Source organism: Heliconius melpomene, chromosome 19 (genome assembly GCF_056956725.1).
Source record: "Heliconius melpomene rosina isolate 202511_hmr_F chromosome 19, ASM5695672v1, whole genome shotgun sequence".
In the NCBI taxonomy this organism is placed as follows: Eukaryota; Metazoa; Arthropoda; class Insecta; order Lepidoptera; family Nymphalidae; genus Heliconius; species Heliconius melpomene.
In genome coordinates, this window is record NC_140407.1 from 9,419,315 (window position 1) to 9,435,999 (window position 16,685).

The 16,685-nt window shown below is 31.0% G+C and overlaps 1 protein-coding gene across 1 annotated transcript in view; it reads right to left on the reverse strand.

The window, feature by feature from the left end:
• Nucleotides 1-888: 888 nt before the first annotated feature.
• The window catches only part of LOC146528654 (ATP-binding cassette sub-family G member 1-like), a 28,412-nt gene continuing 12,615 nt past the window's right edge, over nt 889-16,685 (reverse strand). The window contains exons 3-13 of the mRNA XM_085203813.1: nt 11,957-12,074; nt 11,310-11,502; nt 10,673-10,818; nt 9,332-9,570; nt 6,528-6,662; nt 6,017-6,168; nt 4,840-5,008; nt 4,028-4,128; nt 3,396-3,551; nt 2,583-2,766; nt 889-2,139 (exon numbers count right to left, since the gene is read on the reverse strand). Of these exons, the coding sequence (XP_085059939.1) occupies nt 1,985-2,139; nt 2,583-2,766; nt 3,396-3,551; nt 4,028-4,128; nt 4,840-5,008; nt 6,017-6,168; nt 6,528-6,662; nt 9,332-9,570; nt 10,673-10,818; nt 11,310-11,502; nt 11,957-12,074 (1,748 nt within the window). The 3' untranslated portion in view covers nt 889-1,984. The remainder of the gene's footprint in view (nt 2,140-2,582; nt 2,767-3,395; nt 3,552-4,027; nt 4,129-4,839; nt 5,009-6,016; nt 6,169-6,527; nt 6,663-9,331; nt 9,571-10,672; nt 10,819-11,309; nt 11,503-11,956; nt 12,075-16,685) is intronic.

Genomic DNA, 16,685 nt, shown 5'->3' on the forward strand with positions numbered 1-16,685 from the left:
TCTAAACTGTTGACGAATCTTGATTATTTTTTTTAGGTACGGGTTTGAATTATTTTACCCTATATTCTGCTTCCATAAATATAGGTATTTGCACTAAATATCTACCTAATTTAGTAGGTAGTTTTATGTACTTAAAGATGGATTCTAGCTAACAAGTGACATTAAAATCATATTTGGTAACTCTGTAGGAATTGAACTTGTATCCTCTAGCTTTTTCAGTGTGTAATTTTACACATGGGTTTTAGTTTAACAGTAAGTATGTCATTTTAAACAAATGTATAAGATATGTTCTTTATCTATGGGATTATTTAACCCATAGATAAGAAGAGATAAGATAAATATAAAGATTTATGTATGTTGTGTGGTATGTATATACATTACACACTCTAAGCCTAAATATTCATTGCAAAGTGCAAAGTGATCTTTAATATATTTTGATTTTTTAAAATTGAAAATTATGTGCGTGCGTAAGATGTGTATAGGAGAACACCACTTACTACTAAAAATTCTAGTAGACCAGTTGATAATAATTTCACGCTATTAAGGAATAAGGACCAGTTTCACCGGTTACGAATATAGTTTCAGATAGTAATCTTATAATTAATGCTATTTTACAGACAGAGGTTGCTCATTGCTTTTCTCTTTCACCATCAAACCCCTTGGCAACTAATTTGGTAGACAAAAAAGCTGAAAAAAAAGTGTTTACCCTCCTATGAGGGTACGCAAACGGAACCTAGTGTTGAGACATTCCGTTGCCCACTTTCCGCCGAATAAAGCGAAGCGAAGAACAATAATTAAATTAATTATTATAATATTTGTCATGTTATACAGTTCGGACCATGCGACCTTTTTAAATAGACAATAAATTGAGTCATAAATAAATACGAGTTATATAATAGAATGTTTATTTTATTTTTCCACATAAATTAATTATTGACAAAATTATACGTAGCACCATTTACACCATATTTAAAAAAATATCATCGTAGTTTTAATATTACATAATCAGAATTTTTAGATGTATAACAAAATATTGTAAACATTTTCTAATATCTACCTTTTCTCCTCAATATACCTATATAAGTGCGTCTCATGGTCATACTGTAGAACTGACTATATTCCAAAATTAAAATTAGCTTCAGCTGTATTCTGCACACAGTAGGGTAGGCATAGGGAATCTAATTTTATGACTCTCCGTTCTCCACTTTGACTCTTGACTGGCGGAACTCAACGCCGCGCTTTGCCTCTACACCAGAGCGAGGGAGTGAAAATATAATTTTATGATGGTGTTTGTAGTCAGAACTAATTTTAATATCTTAGAGTTTTAGTTAAATAAGAAAAAAAGGTTCATACAATTTATTTACTGGTACGATACGATCTTTATTGAGTAGTTTCTAAAGATTTTTTATTTTGGTAACATATGATAATGTTAAACATGTCATATTACCATAAGGCAATGTTTGCACGTCAGAAAGCTTTAAGAAAGTAATGTAAGTAATACTTATTAAAGTCAAAAAGAAGCATTATAAAATATGAGAGTTGGAAGAATGCGCCTAATCTTTATAAAAAAATAAAAAAATGCAGTGACTTATCTATTATGTAAAATAAATCAATTTATTAAATAACTATATTCTATAAATTAAATAATTACATTCTAAAACCAAATACCGTGTGCTTTTCTGTAGGTGCTTTTCTTCTGTTAATAGTGTTTATCTTTGAGGTATTCTAGAACTTACAAACTAAACGAAGATCGAAATATTATACAAATTAGGAGTAAACGACAAAAAATAATAAAAAAAATAAAGAAATGGAAATATAAATATTATAGAATTAGAAATTTATATTTAACATAGTTACATGTTATATTTACAATACTAAAAATAAGAAAATATATTTTGAAAGATCATTTGCCATTCAAACGTTAGTCATACTTATGCTAAATAATAATTAACCTATATAAATACATTTCAGTCACAATTGAAATTCATCTTTTATTAAGTCTATACCAGAGTGTCGAACATGTGAGGATGTGCATGAGCACTGTGGTAGTCAGCACGATTGCCATATTGACTCCTACGTCTATAGTAGCCATGTCCATTTCTGATAGGAATTTGCTTGGGGTTATGTAGTGACAATATTCTGAAAAACAAAAATATATCTTGTATATGCAAAATTAAACATTTATAATTTTAAATGTTATTTGTGTATTTATTTTTGATGATGTATACTACGTTTTAATATCCTTTTTTTATGTACATATATTTTGTGCAGATTCAAAATAATGCATAACATTTAATAATTGGCGTTGGTAGAGGGAACCCGGGCACCTAGTGTGACAACACTCTGATCCCAATACGACACTTCCTTTCACCACTTTCCGTCGAATGCTGAAACCATTGCGTGTTGTTACCATAGAGAGGAAATGAAAAAAAATAAATACTTTTTTAATTTCCTCGAGCAGGAGTCGAACCTATCTTAGAACATGAGTCACGTTAACAGTTGCAAGCTTATGCTGCAAACTGCACCATGATTGGGCTCGTAGTAGAAATATGAAAATAATAAAGAAAACACCTGATCTATACCTTTATCACAGTGCATTTTAGTTCTATTAAAACCATAAATTGAGTGAACAGCAACATGGAATCCCGCTCTAAAGTAGGATATATGGTGTAACCATTTGAACACGTCCGGCGTATCTCTTAGAGCAAGGCAGAAGCCAAAAACGGAGAATAGGCAAGCTAGCACTGGACCTATGAATACTGCAATCTGAAAATAAAAATTATATGCGAATGATTGTATGGTAATGAAAATTAACGTGTGCGTCTCGGGACGGCTGACAGAAGAAATAACTTAAACTAAAAAAATATTATTACAATTCTAATAAATGAATAATATGTATTAGAATTTTGTGTATGTACAGTATTAGTATAATTATTTAATCCTACAAAAGTAACAATTGTCATTTAGATTATATGCTCATTATCAACAGTATTATTAGAAGTAGTAGAGAGAGAAGCGTTTGAGCTAGCCCTGTGGGTTAGAGGGAGAGAGGAGGAGCCTGTCTGCCGCTGCGTATGCGTGAGAGAAAGGTGAGTCTGTCTTGCTTCCCTTTCTCTCACGCACGGCGTCGTAACGAAACGTTACGTAATGAAACGGTTTAACCGCCCACAAAAAGTTATCACTTCAAAAGCATTATTGTATTTAGGCAACGTAAAATTTTTATTTACGCTTCCATTATGGCGCGAACTCGATACGAACGAGATATGAACGCTCTAACATTCACAACTTGTGGAGCAGCCGTGGATTGTGAGCTTCACGTTTTTTCAGACTACGAGGATAGAACATAATATTCATTTAATATCCTATAATAGTTTCAGTTGCTATAACAGTGATACCTTAGTAGGTGTAGTAGAGCCAATGAAGTATCCCCAAGCCTGTGCGCATAGAGACGTTGCGACTATCGTGGCGAGGAACAGTGTCGCTCGAGTTGGTTCCAGTGGATTGTCTGTTAACCAATATGACAACACCACGTAGGATACGCAGGAAATCATCTGAAAGTAATAAATGGTAATGTTAATTTTGTTAAATTATATTTTAAATCATATTTCTATTAAAATTAATAGAGATAATGTTTTACTATTATAATTGTTATGCTAAGAACTTAAGCCTGTATTTATAAACTGCTTTAAGATCGATCCTGAGGATCGCTCTCATCTTAGAGTTCTTAGAGTTGAGAACGGTTTATATATAGAGGCCCTTAGTATTTCTCAAGAGCGCCTAGTGAAATTTAGTTTTATTTTATTGTGTACATGATTTTGCTATACTTATTATATTTGCTATAATTTCCTACTTAAAATAATGAAGACGATAAAAGTGATTATATTCAGTAATAAAAAAAATATATTTTTGAAATATGTTTCAAAAGAAATTGTATGTTTTTCATAGAAATCAAGAAAAAAGAAAAAAATCGGCCAATCCAAAGTTAATTTTAATATTCGATAAATATTAAAATAGTTAAACTCTATACCTGAAATGGTAACTCTACTGCTAGAACCGAAACGATGTAGGGTCCCAAATTGTACCATCGATTAAAATATTCGCCTTTTAGTATGTCCATCTCGAGAGGAACTGAAAAAAAAAATATCTTTAGAAATAAGCTTTATTTATAATGACTTTAATAGCTTAGATAAAAAAGTTCTTATCCTTATAATTTTTTGTAAATGAGGTCTTTAAATCGTAATAATAGTAGCTTATCGAGAATAATTTTATGCTTATAATAAAAACGAGAATCGTATTACTTGGAGTATAGGAATATTCTTGGAGATTATTATTTGAAGGCCAGTTTGGTCGGTTGTTTGTTTTGCCTGTTATCTATGGCCTCTAGGTTAGGTATCCTTATCAAGTGCGCTTATTTTTTTTAAATGTCAATATCTATGCAATATGATGTTGTAAAATGTACATTTATACTTATCTACCCTATAAAAGATTTTTTGTTAAAATATAATTATCGTTTTAAACTTAATCTTTATCTGAATTACATAACCTACATATATAATTTTTAATACAAAGATGCACTTAGTAGGTAATACGTTATCTCCGTGTTGTTTTCCTTTAAAGAAATCACTTATTAATATACAGTAAGGTGGACGAGTAGTGGCCGCCCTGAAGTTAGGTGTATAACGCCGCGTAAATTTGGTTTTGACATTTTTCTTACTTTTGATGATTTCATTCCCGAATGAACAATGTGACAAAGTGAGGGAAGCCTAACTTCAGGGTACCACGACTCCCCGACTGACCGATTTACCTAAGGTGTTATTGTTTTCGCATTAGGCAACTTACATGAGAGCGTGACGGACATCTTTCCGGTGTAAACAACGAGAAGCATGGATCCGTATAAATAAACATAGTTTCCAAGTACACTGCTGGCCTCTCCACCAACGCCGTGGTACAAGTATCCGAATATCAACGCGATGACCACATGTGCTGCCACACGGTACAAAAATAGAGCCTAGAACAAATATAAATATTTAAGTACATATATATAAAATTACGTTACTTATTTTAATTTATATATATAAGTACATACGCATGTATATATCTACAATATTTTTATGATTAAGTTAGCTTCACGCTGTATCCCGCACATAGGATGGTAAGCAGGGGGAACCTGAAAATCTAGTGCTAAGACACTCCGTTCTCTTATACACACTTCTGTTACACATTTTCCGCCAAATTCTACAGGTGAATGCGTGTTGAGTAGCGAAACTCAAAGCTGCGCTTTGCCATCAGAGCGGAGAAATGAAAATATCAAATATTTCATTTCCTCGAATAGGGATCGAACCCCATAATGTATATATGTATCCATATTATTATAATAATAAAGTATTTCATTGGAATGTTAGTCCAGTACATAAAAACTACTAAATTAAGAAATTAATTTAATTTTGTTTTCCTTATTTACAAAGATAGGTATATATATTTCCAAAGCCAATGTCTTATAGATACAGACTGACCCTCCTTACATATTCTGTTATGACAATGAGTTGATATTCAATGTGATGTGACAAGAATTAATGGATGTTAATGAGTAATACCGGTAACTTTACAAGTTAACAAGTTTACAAGTAACTAGGTAGTAAGAGCACCTACTGAGTACAAAACAATTTTAATTATAATGAAAAATCATGAATTTTATTTCATGTATAAATACATTTATTATGCATAACTACTACATTTACTACTACATTTTAATCGTAGATAAGAAAACCGAAGACGTCGTAGCGCAGCAGCACAACGTTATAGGTTTTGGGTTCGATCCAACTTGGGGAATGGATTATTTTAATTACTGCGCTCTATTAACTAGAGAAGCTAGAAGCAAAGAAATCTTCATAGGCTAGGCATTGGCTTTAGGTAGATATTTTATTAAATCAAAGGAACAAATCTTACATAATTTCTCGTAGTAATCAAATAATTTCTATAAAAGAGAATCTTATTAAATCAAAGGAACAAATCTTACATAATTTCTCGTAGTAATCAAATAATTTCTATAAAGGAGAATCCATGTCTGTTCCAGATATCCTGATGGCCTGTATATGTGTTTAGAATAAGCTTTATGTTTTCCCTTGCCGTTGCTTCTAAGTTGTTTATCGTGTATTTCTGTATCCATACCTGAAGTAGCAATTGAATATACGAATTTAATTATTAGTGACAACAATTCAAAATAAATGTTTATGAACAATTAAAAATAAAATTATTTTTTATAATATATTTTATTTTTTCTTATTGACGTCTATTATAAACGTATTCTTGATGCAGTGTGATAGCGTATGGCTTTTAAATACGATGGTTGTGGGTTCGATGCCATTTCAGGAGTGAATTATTTTTATTACCCCGCTTTGATAACTCAATTGAGGCGTTGAGTTTTACCATTTAACACGCATTGTCTTGAAATTGGAACTTGTCTTGACAAAGTATAAAATATTAAAATTATTGCATAAAAAATACAATAACGTAATTTTAATACTTACTCAAAGTATTCGATAATGATGATATGACTGGCACATCTTCCCAGGCTGATGACGTGGATTCTGGTTTGTATTGAATCATACTTTTGGCAGCATTCTCTAAGTCAATATTGTATTCGCCAGATGCGACTTCCATTACTAAAAACAAATAAAACGTTTTAGACAGCATTGTAGGTTGAGGCTAGTCGTGGCGCAGGGGCACAAGCGAGTAATTTTCATTTGAGAAAATGAAATATTTAATGCTTATATTAATTTCTTCGCTCTGGTGTCGAGGCAAAGTGCGGCGTCAAGTTGCGCCACTCAGTAGTCAACGCACACCGCAGGCAACGCTTGAACGAATGGAGGATGGAACGGAGTGTCTCAACAATAGGTTCCCAGGTCCCTGTACCTACTCTGCTATGTACAGGATATAGTCCGAAGATAAAAAAATATTGTTGGTTTATGTTTATGTTCTCAATATTGAGAATACCGTAATTAGTAAAAATAAAAAGTAGGTACTGGGTCTTTTTATTTTTTACTAGCGGCCCGCTCGCGGTTTCACCCGCGTGAACTATGTTATTATTAATTTCTGTCTCCATGACTACGTCCTAGTGACGTCTATGCAAAATTTGAGACTCCTAGCATTTGTCGTAACGAAGTTTCATACAAACTTTCGACCCCAAAAACAACCCCTTAGAAATCGAATATTGCAAATTCCCGTCTTAGCGAGCACCTACGTCCTATAAATAACTCCTATGCAAGATTATTGTTTGTTTTGTAATTTCTCAACAACGTCCTTAATTTTACTGGACCAAGCAACGGAAAGACGCATTGCGTACACGACTTCGTAATTATTTGCCTGTGTTCGTATTCGCATATATTAACTTCAGCTTGTGTACATTTAGGTATTATTATTTTTTTTATAATGAAAAAAATATACAGTAAATGCGGTATCTATAATTGCGATTTCCAAATAATATATAATTTTTCTTATGAGTTTAAACATTATTATATAAGAAATATTTTTTCTTATTTACAATAATGATGGATAAGAAATTAGATAAAAAAAGAAGAGAATTTGTGTATGTGTGTTTATTTTATATTTCATATAAAGAAATATACGCACACATTTAAATTAGGTATAATAATCTTAAATTATCATTCTACCTATCTATTTTTCCGTTCCTTTTTAGTGAAAAAAATAAAGAAAAGTGATAGTAAATAAATTAGAATTATGATTTCAAAATTAATGATAAGAATATAACAGTACCTAAAGTAGGATCAAATGAATGATTTATATATATTTTTTTAAATAAACGCAATAAGTATAGTGTTGTTGTGTTCTTTTATTTATATTTTACTCGTAATTTTATCTTACTTTGACAGAATTTCTGAACTTTTGCACATTGTTTACTCGGGAAGTAAATAATCAAAAGTAAGAAAAAAATCTAAAATTAAATTTGCGCAGCAATCTATAGCTAAAGCTTCAGGGCAGCCACTACTTGTCGACCGTACTCTAAACGTGATTAAAACCGTGCTACATACAGGTAATAAAAGATAATTAATTATTTTAACTGAAATTTATTTAAAATTATGCATGTATGTGAAAATTATCTATTTTAAAGTACTAGACGTAATGTATGTCAGATTCTGACGTCAATCGCAAGTGGCTAACTGTCTCTATTTCTACTCTATTCTCTTTTTTACTGTAAAAACTCCTTCGTTTGTTCTCTATTCAAATTTCAACGTGAAATTGGCGAAGTGATTAATACTTTTTAAAATTTACTTAGAGCAGTCGTTAAATAGTATTTATATATTATTTTGTTTTAAAATAATAATAATTATTAATTCACAATAATTTGCACATAAACAACATTTATACATACACAATACATATAAAACTCAGTGTCAATTAGGTTATCAATAATTCAGCAACGGCAATAATGATTAATTGTTTAGCTAAGTCCAATGTCATCTAATCGTACATGATTCCAAGGTCATCGCGCGTAACCTTAAATTACTTATAGTTTGATAAGTAGCAAATGTTATATATTTGTTTTTACACTACGCATTTCAGGCATGATACGCTTGTAAACGTAAACGAAACGCGGCGTTTAGTTCCGCCACTCAACTAGTCATATAAGTAACAATGTTTATTTGTAAAATTAAAATAATCTAAGGTGAGGTATCTAAATCTAAAAATATGTTTTGTATGTTTGTAATGATTTATAAATAAGAACGTTTTGTTTATCTTTAAAATAGTATTCTGAAATAAAACGTACAATAAAAGCCGGCCAAGTGCGAGTAGGTCTCGTCCGTATCAATTTCAGAATTGTAGGTTAACGGGAAGTACAACTTAACAAGTTGACAAACTGAAGTTTGCCGGTATATGGACTCATATTATATGCGATGAACTATTGCAAGTTTGTAACAGATGGACTACAAAGTGTTCCTATAAGGGTTTCCGTCTTTGCAGGTACGGAACCTTAGAAAATAAATTAGTACATTGGGAATAAGTGGATAATTGAGTTTTTATTCATTAATTGAAGGATAAACTTCATTTACGTGGCAGTAATTCGTATAATACATACATATATAAATAAGTTAATTAAGAAAATAATGATAAAATAGTTTCGTTCTTTGTTTTCCACTTCCGGTCAGCATGGGCATGTAATTGACCTCCTCCGTGCTTCAGAGGGCACGTTAAGCTCGGTCCAGATCTAATATCAAAGTCTTTTGTTAAAATATACATAAATAATTATACTGTGTATGTATATCTGTATATCTCTGAAACTATAATTAAAGAAGAAAAAAACTGTAAAACTTACAGAAATCAGCCGGATTGTGATACGGTGGACATCTCAGCCCTGCACTACTCATAGCTGGCAAGAGATGCTGTCTAGGTCCTGAATACAACGTGTTTCCAGATGACAAGCAATAAATAGAGTCAATCTTCTCGAAGAGCAACGCTGATGGTTGATGTATAGTTGCTATAAGAGTCCGACCTCCTCGTGCCAGGCCGTTGAGAAGGGCGATTAGTGATGTTGAGGCGGAAGAGTCCAGGCCGCTGTTGAAGAATTATATTTTGAGTATCAGTATTGGTTATATGTTATATTATATCCATTAAAAACATTGCCATATAAAAATTTGCTAAGATGATGGCTCGCTCTATTTAACAGTTCATCATCAGATCTTCCAACTCTTCAGCTCACTCGAAATATGTCAAATTATGTGTAATTGTCATGCATATTTGATTGTTTTTTTATTTATTTTTTAATTTTAAGGCTTTTATTTAAGTTACATGTTGTTAAAAGCTGTAAATCGATAATGCTCTTAGCATACGAAAAAAAAAAAACGTTATATACCACTTAACTACTGTGTAAAAAGGTTATTCTATAAACAATTAATGAATTATTTTTGTATAAAGAACAAAATGAGTAATCTGAACCAGCAGAGCGTAAAGCGGGATTTCCTTGACATCATTTGTACTATGGTGTTATAAGTAAAGTTACTAAGATTTTTTGTTATGATTGTGTCTTCTGTAAACGCGAGTTGTGAGTTCGATTCTCGCTCGTGGAAATTAATTATTATTTATTTATATTTTCAGTTCTAAACTCTGGTAACGAAACAAAGCGGAATACACAATGAATCGCAAATTCGGCGGAACGTGGGAAACGAAATGTCTTAACACTAGGGGAAGTAGAAAAAAAAATGTTACGTATATTAGATATGTATAAAGAGAGGATTTTCTTGTGGTATATCTATTAGTAGTGCTAAGATACTATGATAATTGATAATTCTATACCTTTTAAACGTTACTTATTCATATTTATATACATATATATTATATGAGTAACAAATATATATTTCTAATAATATTAGAATCCACGGTCGTTAGGTATGGATTTCACAATAGCACAGCGAATTTATGATTGCGTATCAAAATAATGCTATCTCGTATATAATAGCATTAGCATCGTATCTCGAAATCGTTTGTTTTCAAAAACAAAATTGATAAGGTGGTGTGCAAATTATCTTTACATAAATAATGAATAAAGCGAACGAGAATGGCGAAATATATTTATAATTTATTAACACTTTCGTTTAAATATAAAGTGCGTAATAAAAAAAAACTATATATTAAATTAAATTATATATAAGATACTCACGTCGTTGGCTCATCAAGGAACAACAAAGAGGGATCTGATAATAATTCCAAAGCAACAGCCAATCGTCTTTTTTGACCTCCGGACAAATCTCTGCACAGCGTCCGAGACGTCCCACTGAGACCCAAAAGTGCTAATACCTCTAATACCTAAAATATTAATAAATGCAGGTATTATTTAATAAAGCAAAATCATTATTTATTGCCATTTGAAGCCGAACGTTAAAAATATTCATATTTATAATGTTATCGTAATAAAAACGTGATGAACCCAAAAAAAAGACAGAATTTTTTGTTACAAATGTTTTGATGGTTATAAATGTTTCTACAGATTATTAGTTGGGTAGGTATTCATATAACTACATAACTGTGGTATTATGTAATTCCTATGAATGTACAAGTTTTTAGGGTTCCGTAAAGTAGGACTCTATTACTAAGACTACGTTGTCTGTACTTGTTGTACGTCTGTCACAAGTATTAAAAAAACCAAAAAATATATATTTAAGAAAGCTTTCATACAACAGATATGTTTTTTTATTTTTGGTAAATAATGGTACGGAACTATAGATTTTTTATATTAATGGAGAGTAAATAATGTCCACAAGAGTGGCACAGCTTTCTCTAAGTCCAAATTGTCTTACTTTCTCTTTACGCTCTTGCGAGTTGAAGTCGGCCAGCTTAAGAGCGGCGGCGAGAGACATGGCTTCGTAGACGGTGAGATGTTCGCGGAGATCGTCGTGCTGGCGGATGTATCTCGCACCTCCGCGTCCAGTCGCCTGCGATGCGCACGTGCTGGATCCGTTCACTGTTATCGTGCCATTTGCGCCTTTCGTTCTGATGTAAAATAATTGCTTCCATTAAAAATGAGTATTTCATTGGAAGATAGCCACAGATAGATAGATGATAGATAGATTCAATCCACTTTTCCTATAAGTATTAAACTTGGTCTAACATAAAATGTTTTGCTTAACATTTTTTTGTTTCTATCTATTTCTTTTCTTTTCTGCAGTATATCTGCCTTTTTACCGGAATTAACGGAAATTTATTAACATTTATTGTGATATCTTAGAACATATTATTTACAATAAACATTTCTCGTATATTAGATTTAAATGAACAGTCTATTAATATTATTAATGATAGAATACTCGTAATAGTTATATACTCAAAGGTTGATAGATACAAAATTAATTGCTATAGAAATAAATATGTTTGTTTTCTTTGATTATTTTGTAAAATAAAAAAAAAAGAATTTAATCAATACATAATTAATATTTTTTTCACTTACGAATAACCTGCCAGGATGTTCAGCAGCGTTGTTTTGCCAGCGCCGGATGGGCCCATGATGGCCGTCAGCTCCCCCGGTTTGAAACATCCGGCAACGCCTTTCAATATACTTTTTTTTTCTGGAATAAAAAAAAAATATTTTTTTATCGAATTATAATGATATTCAGTAATAAACCACATTGTACGTATAATGACGTTATCTGCGTTGACATTGAAATTGACAAAAAATGCTCCAATTTTCATACTAAATAATATTTTTAATATAATGTTATACAAGGATAGCGTTATACAATACTAATACGAACCAAGAAAAACCTGTCAATCAAATAGTTCTATTAAATATTTGCGTAATAGAGTAAGGCGTCATGAAAATCCACTTTTCCTAATGGCAATTGGCATAGTTTCGTAAGAACATGTTACGAGAGTAATAGATTAAGGGCAAAAGGTGTATTTTAGTTTTTGCTTATATAATTAGCGCTAGCCACAGATGTGCCACGAATTCAAATTATTTTTTATATTTGTTTAAGTTTTTGGTTTTGATTTCAGCAATAAGATTGAAAACAATATTCATGATTTTTTTGTTCTTTATTGAATTACTCAATTTTATTATATTTAAATACATATTTATTTTAAAAAAATGTACTCATCTAAAATATGTATACTATACCTACCATATAATATTTTATTTTTAAAAAAACGGTTTTTATTAAGAAAAAAATATATATATATCTATTTTTAAAAGACATGCACGCATATTATCATATTGTAAGAATTTATTTGAATCTTATTATAAAAACGTTTAAGTATTTATCGTTAAGGTTAAGCAGTGGGTGCATATGTGTCCATTGTTTATTTTTTAAAATTATACATTATTCCAAATTGTCATTTACTGAATAAAAAATACAATATAATATAATATAGCTTAAAACTTTTGCATCGAATCAATTCGGAATCGAATTCCAATTCGTAATGAAAGACCTACTAAGAATTAAAAAGTAAGTTATAGTATGCAATACTGTATACTAGTAGTTCTATAAAATAATACTTTTATTTAGCATATTTTTTTATTTTTATTATGAACTTCAAATTCTAAAATATATTTTTGAAATGTAATCGATGATGAAAAAAAAAAGAGTTGCCATTATGCTACGTGTATGTAGATACATAGTATTAAAATAATTATGAAGTAGAGTCATTATTTATACGTTATAACTTAAGTTAGTTATAATATACCCTATAGGTATCGCACATAATATACGATTATAAAAGTAGTAATATATATGTATTACCAATACAAGTAAATGATATCAGTGATTTACAAATACTGTAATGTTCAAATATTACAATGATGTCTTTGTACATTAAAATGTAATAAGTAATGTTATTATCATTAATTATTTTTAATTATCTATCATTAGACAGAATTGCAAGGCCTATAAAATTTCTTATCTACGAAGATTTTTACTGTAGATTTAAAATACTAATTGGAGTGATAGGAACCTGTATTTTTTCACATTATTTGGACCGATCCTGGGTTCGGTTCGTTTCTCAATATTGTTTGAAATACTTTAGCTGTATATAGTATCAAAAGACATGACAAAGAATAGAATCAATTTATACCATTTTTACTAAATAATATAATTATATTGACTGTATTAACACGCTTCAAGTGATAATAGCTTTAATTACACATGTTTAACATATGTGACATGTACAAGTACTCATGTCAATAAATTATATAAAATACGTAATAATAACAATATATGATGATTAGCACGTGATCCTTAATAAAAAGCAAAATAATTTGGTACAAGTGGTTTGCGGGTTCGATTCCCAAGATTCTATACTCGAGGAAATAAAATATTTCATATTTTCATTTCCTCGCATTGCCTACAGAATTTTTCGGAATGTGAGGAACAGCCTATGCCTACCGTGCTGGGGGCGGGATACCGCGTGAAGTAGATTTTATTTAATACGGCGTATGCGATGTTGTCGCTTTGATAGGTTGATATCTGTGTGCGTCATTCTTTACAAAAAGCGATACGATACGAAACAACGATAATTTTATTAATTATTTTGTTAAAGAACACTTTTTTATTTTTGCTAAATCTCTTTTGTTTTAATTATATTAGGCTTTTATAGAGTAGTTAAAATTGTGCATTCATTTAAAGAGGTGATGACAAAAACATTCTGTATACGTAATGTTTACAAATTAAAAAAATGTTTACGATAATCTACTCTTTCTACTTTCGCATTTTTTATTGAAGATAAGTCACAAATATAATTACTAGTAATAAATTGCAGGATGAATCGATAAATATAAATTTTATATTAATAGCCATTGCTAACGCGCTCTTGATCGGAAGGAAATATTTTGCGTATGTTACCGGCAATCTGTATAACTTGCGTAATTTTTACAATATCTCGGCAATTTATAAAATAATATGAATGTTATAGTGCATTTTATACGTTGCCTAGTAATGAATAAAATTCTAAGGGATTGTATAAATTACCACCATTGTTCCACCGGCAATGTGTAATCTAGATTATTAGAATAATAGAAATTATTTAACTCCCTGCACGAAATATTTAAGATTTATCGTAATAAGCAATGTATCGCAATTATAAAAAATAACAACTTTAGATTTGTTATAATAATTGTATATTTTCAGTATCACTAACAATTAGGAACAAACGAATAATTTTTTAGCAAATAAAACAACAAAATACAAGGATGTTAAAGAGTACACAGTAACCAGTAGTACAGTAACCTTTATTTGCTAATAGGGATTGATGAACCTAACCTTGAGAATTTAATTATACGGTTACAAGTTTAGTTAATTGTTAAATATTACCAAAATAACACTGCAATTATAATCTTCTGCGTACAATACTCCTTGCACGGTTGCCCTTTTTTTTCATTTTCATTAAAAAAAAGGGCAACCGTGCAAGGCGTGCGGATACTAGCAAAAAAAGGATCTTACAATATCACATTACATATTTTATTTGTTTCTGTATTATGTAATTTAAAGATGACATTGATTGTAAAACCTTTGGATGCAAAACATCATAAAAATCGGATTTAAAAATTTAAATCCGAAATTGGATCCAGGATCAGGGACAACTCAATGTAAGAATGTGTCCTGGACGACGGTCTCTCTCTTCACATGCTGTTCTCCTGTCCTAAATTAATCCATCCCTTATATGTCCGTCTTTATAAAGTTCCCCGCCCCCTTAATGTTCAACGTTTGTTAACATTTGTGTTTAGTTCTCTATGTCAATTTTGATGTAAATATATCAGATATAACAATATTAAGCTGTAATCTAATATATTTGTAAAATATTACTTGCTCGAAACGCCTTATATCAAGAATTCAATTCAATTAAAATATTTCTTATTACTAACCCATTTTTATAAATATTATTGTAAATATTGTTTTCTGTCCCATACAACGAGTGAGTGAAGTGATTAATTAATGCTCGACTGGCTTGAAACGCCATAAATTATGAACTGAACTGAAGGTGACATTGAGTAAAACCTTTATTAAAATTATTTTTAGTAGTTATTAACGTAAAGTTTTTTATTATCTATACCACAATATTTAATATTTTCATAAAGTAGGTACCTTTATTAATATTTTTTTGTCTAAATTCTCGTTATATAAAAATAAATTGGATATTACGCAAATATATAGGTACTTATAGCTGGGTCACATTGCTGGGTGACATACGATTACATACATAATTATATATATTAGTCGTCGCGCAGGAGCACTAAGTGTGACTGTAAACGCGACAGGTTGTGGCTTCGATTCCCACTCAATTAAATGAAACATTTAATATCTGCATTTCCTCGCTCTGGTGTCGAGGCAAAGTTCGGCGTTTCAACTTGCCTCTTCTTCTTCTCCTTCTTCCTGGCATTAATCCCAGCTATTACGAGGGTCTGCCTTCCTACTTAACCTACTCCACTTTGCACGGTCTTTTGCGTCCTCGGTGGTTAGACCATTGAGGACGCAAAAGACCGTGCAAAGTGGAGTAGGTTAGGTTAAGGCGTTTCAACTTGCCATGCTTCCAGAAGTCGGCGGAATATAGGCAACGGAGTGTTTTAACACTAGGTTCGCTCGACATACAGTGTGAAGCGGAAATGAATAACTAAAATTAAAATAACTCAACAAACGATTGCTGAATGAAAAACAGTTTACGAAATACTTTTTACATGACTGATGTTGCAATCATATATATGCCTTTCACTGTATCAATCTTTTGCAAATGAAAGTACTTATAAAGATATAATTACGTGAAATTGATTAATAAGTATAAAACCATTGCGTTCATAAATTCTCAATAAAAAAGCTTGTAAAATTTTTACGTATTTCAACATTTAAGGGCCGTAAGAATTATTTTCTGTTAATTTGGAAGACAGCTTGGTTGACGAGACCTATCTTCGCATGTTCCAACAGGTGTAAGGTATATTTTAATGTAAGTATTCCAATAAGAATGTTCTTTTTCTGCCTTTTTCAACGGGACATTCTTACATCTCGGTGCCATCTATGTGTCGGGACATACAAGCGAAAAACGGGACGGTTCCGTTCAAAACGGGGTGTCGGGTCACATTAGTATAATAAAGTTTATTAAGGCTTTTTGACACTAACTGTGAACATTAAGACCATTAGTTGTTTTACACCATGGACGTTTTATAAAAACCAAGAGTTATGTTATTGTTATTATGT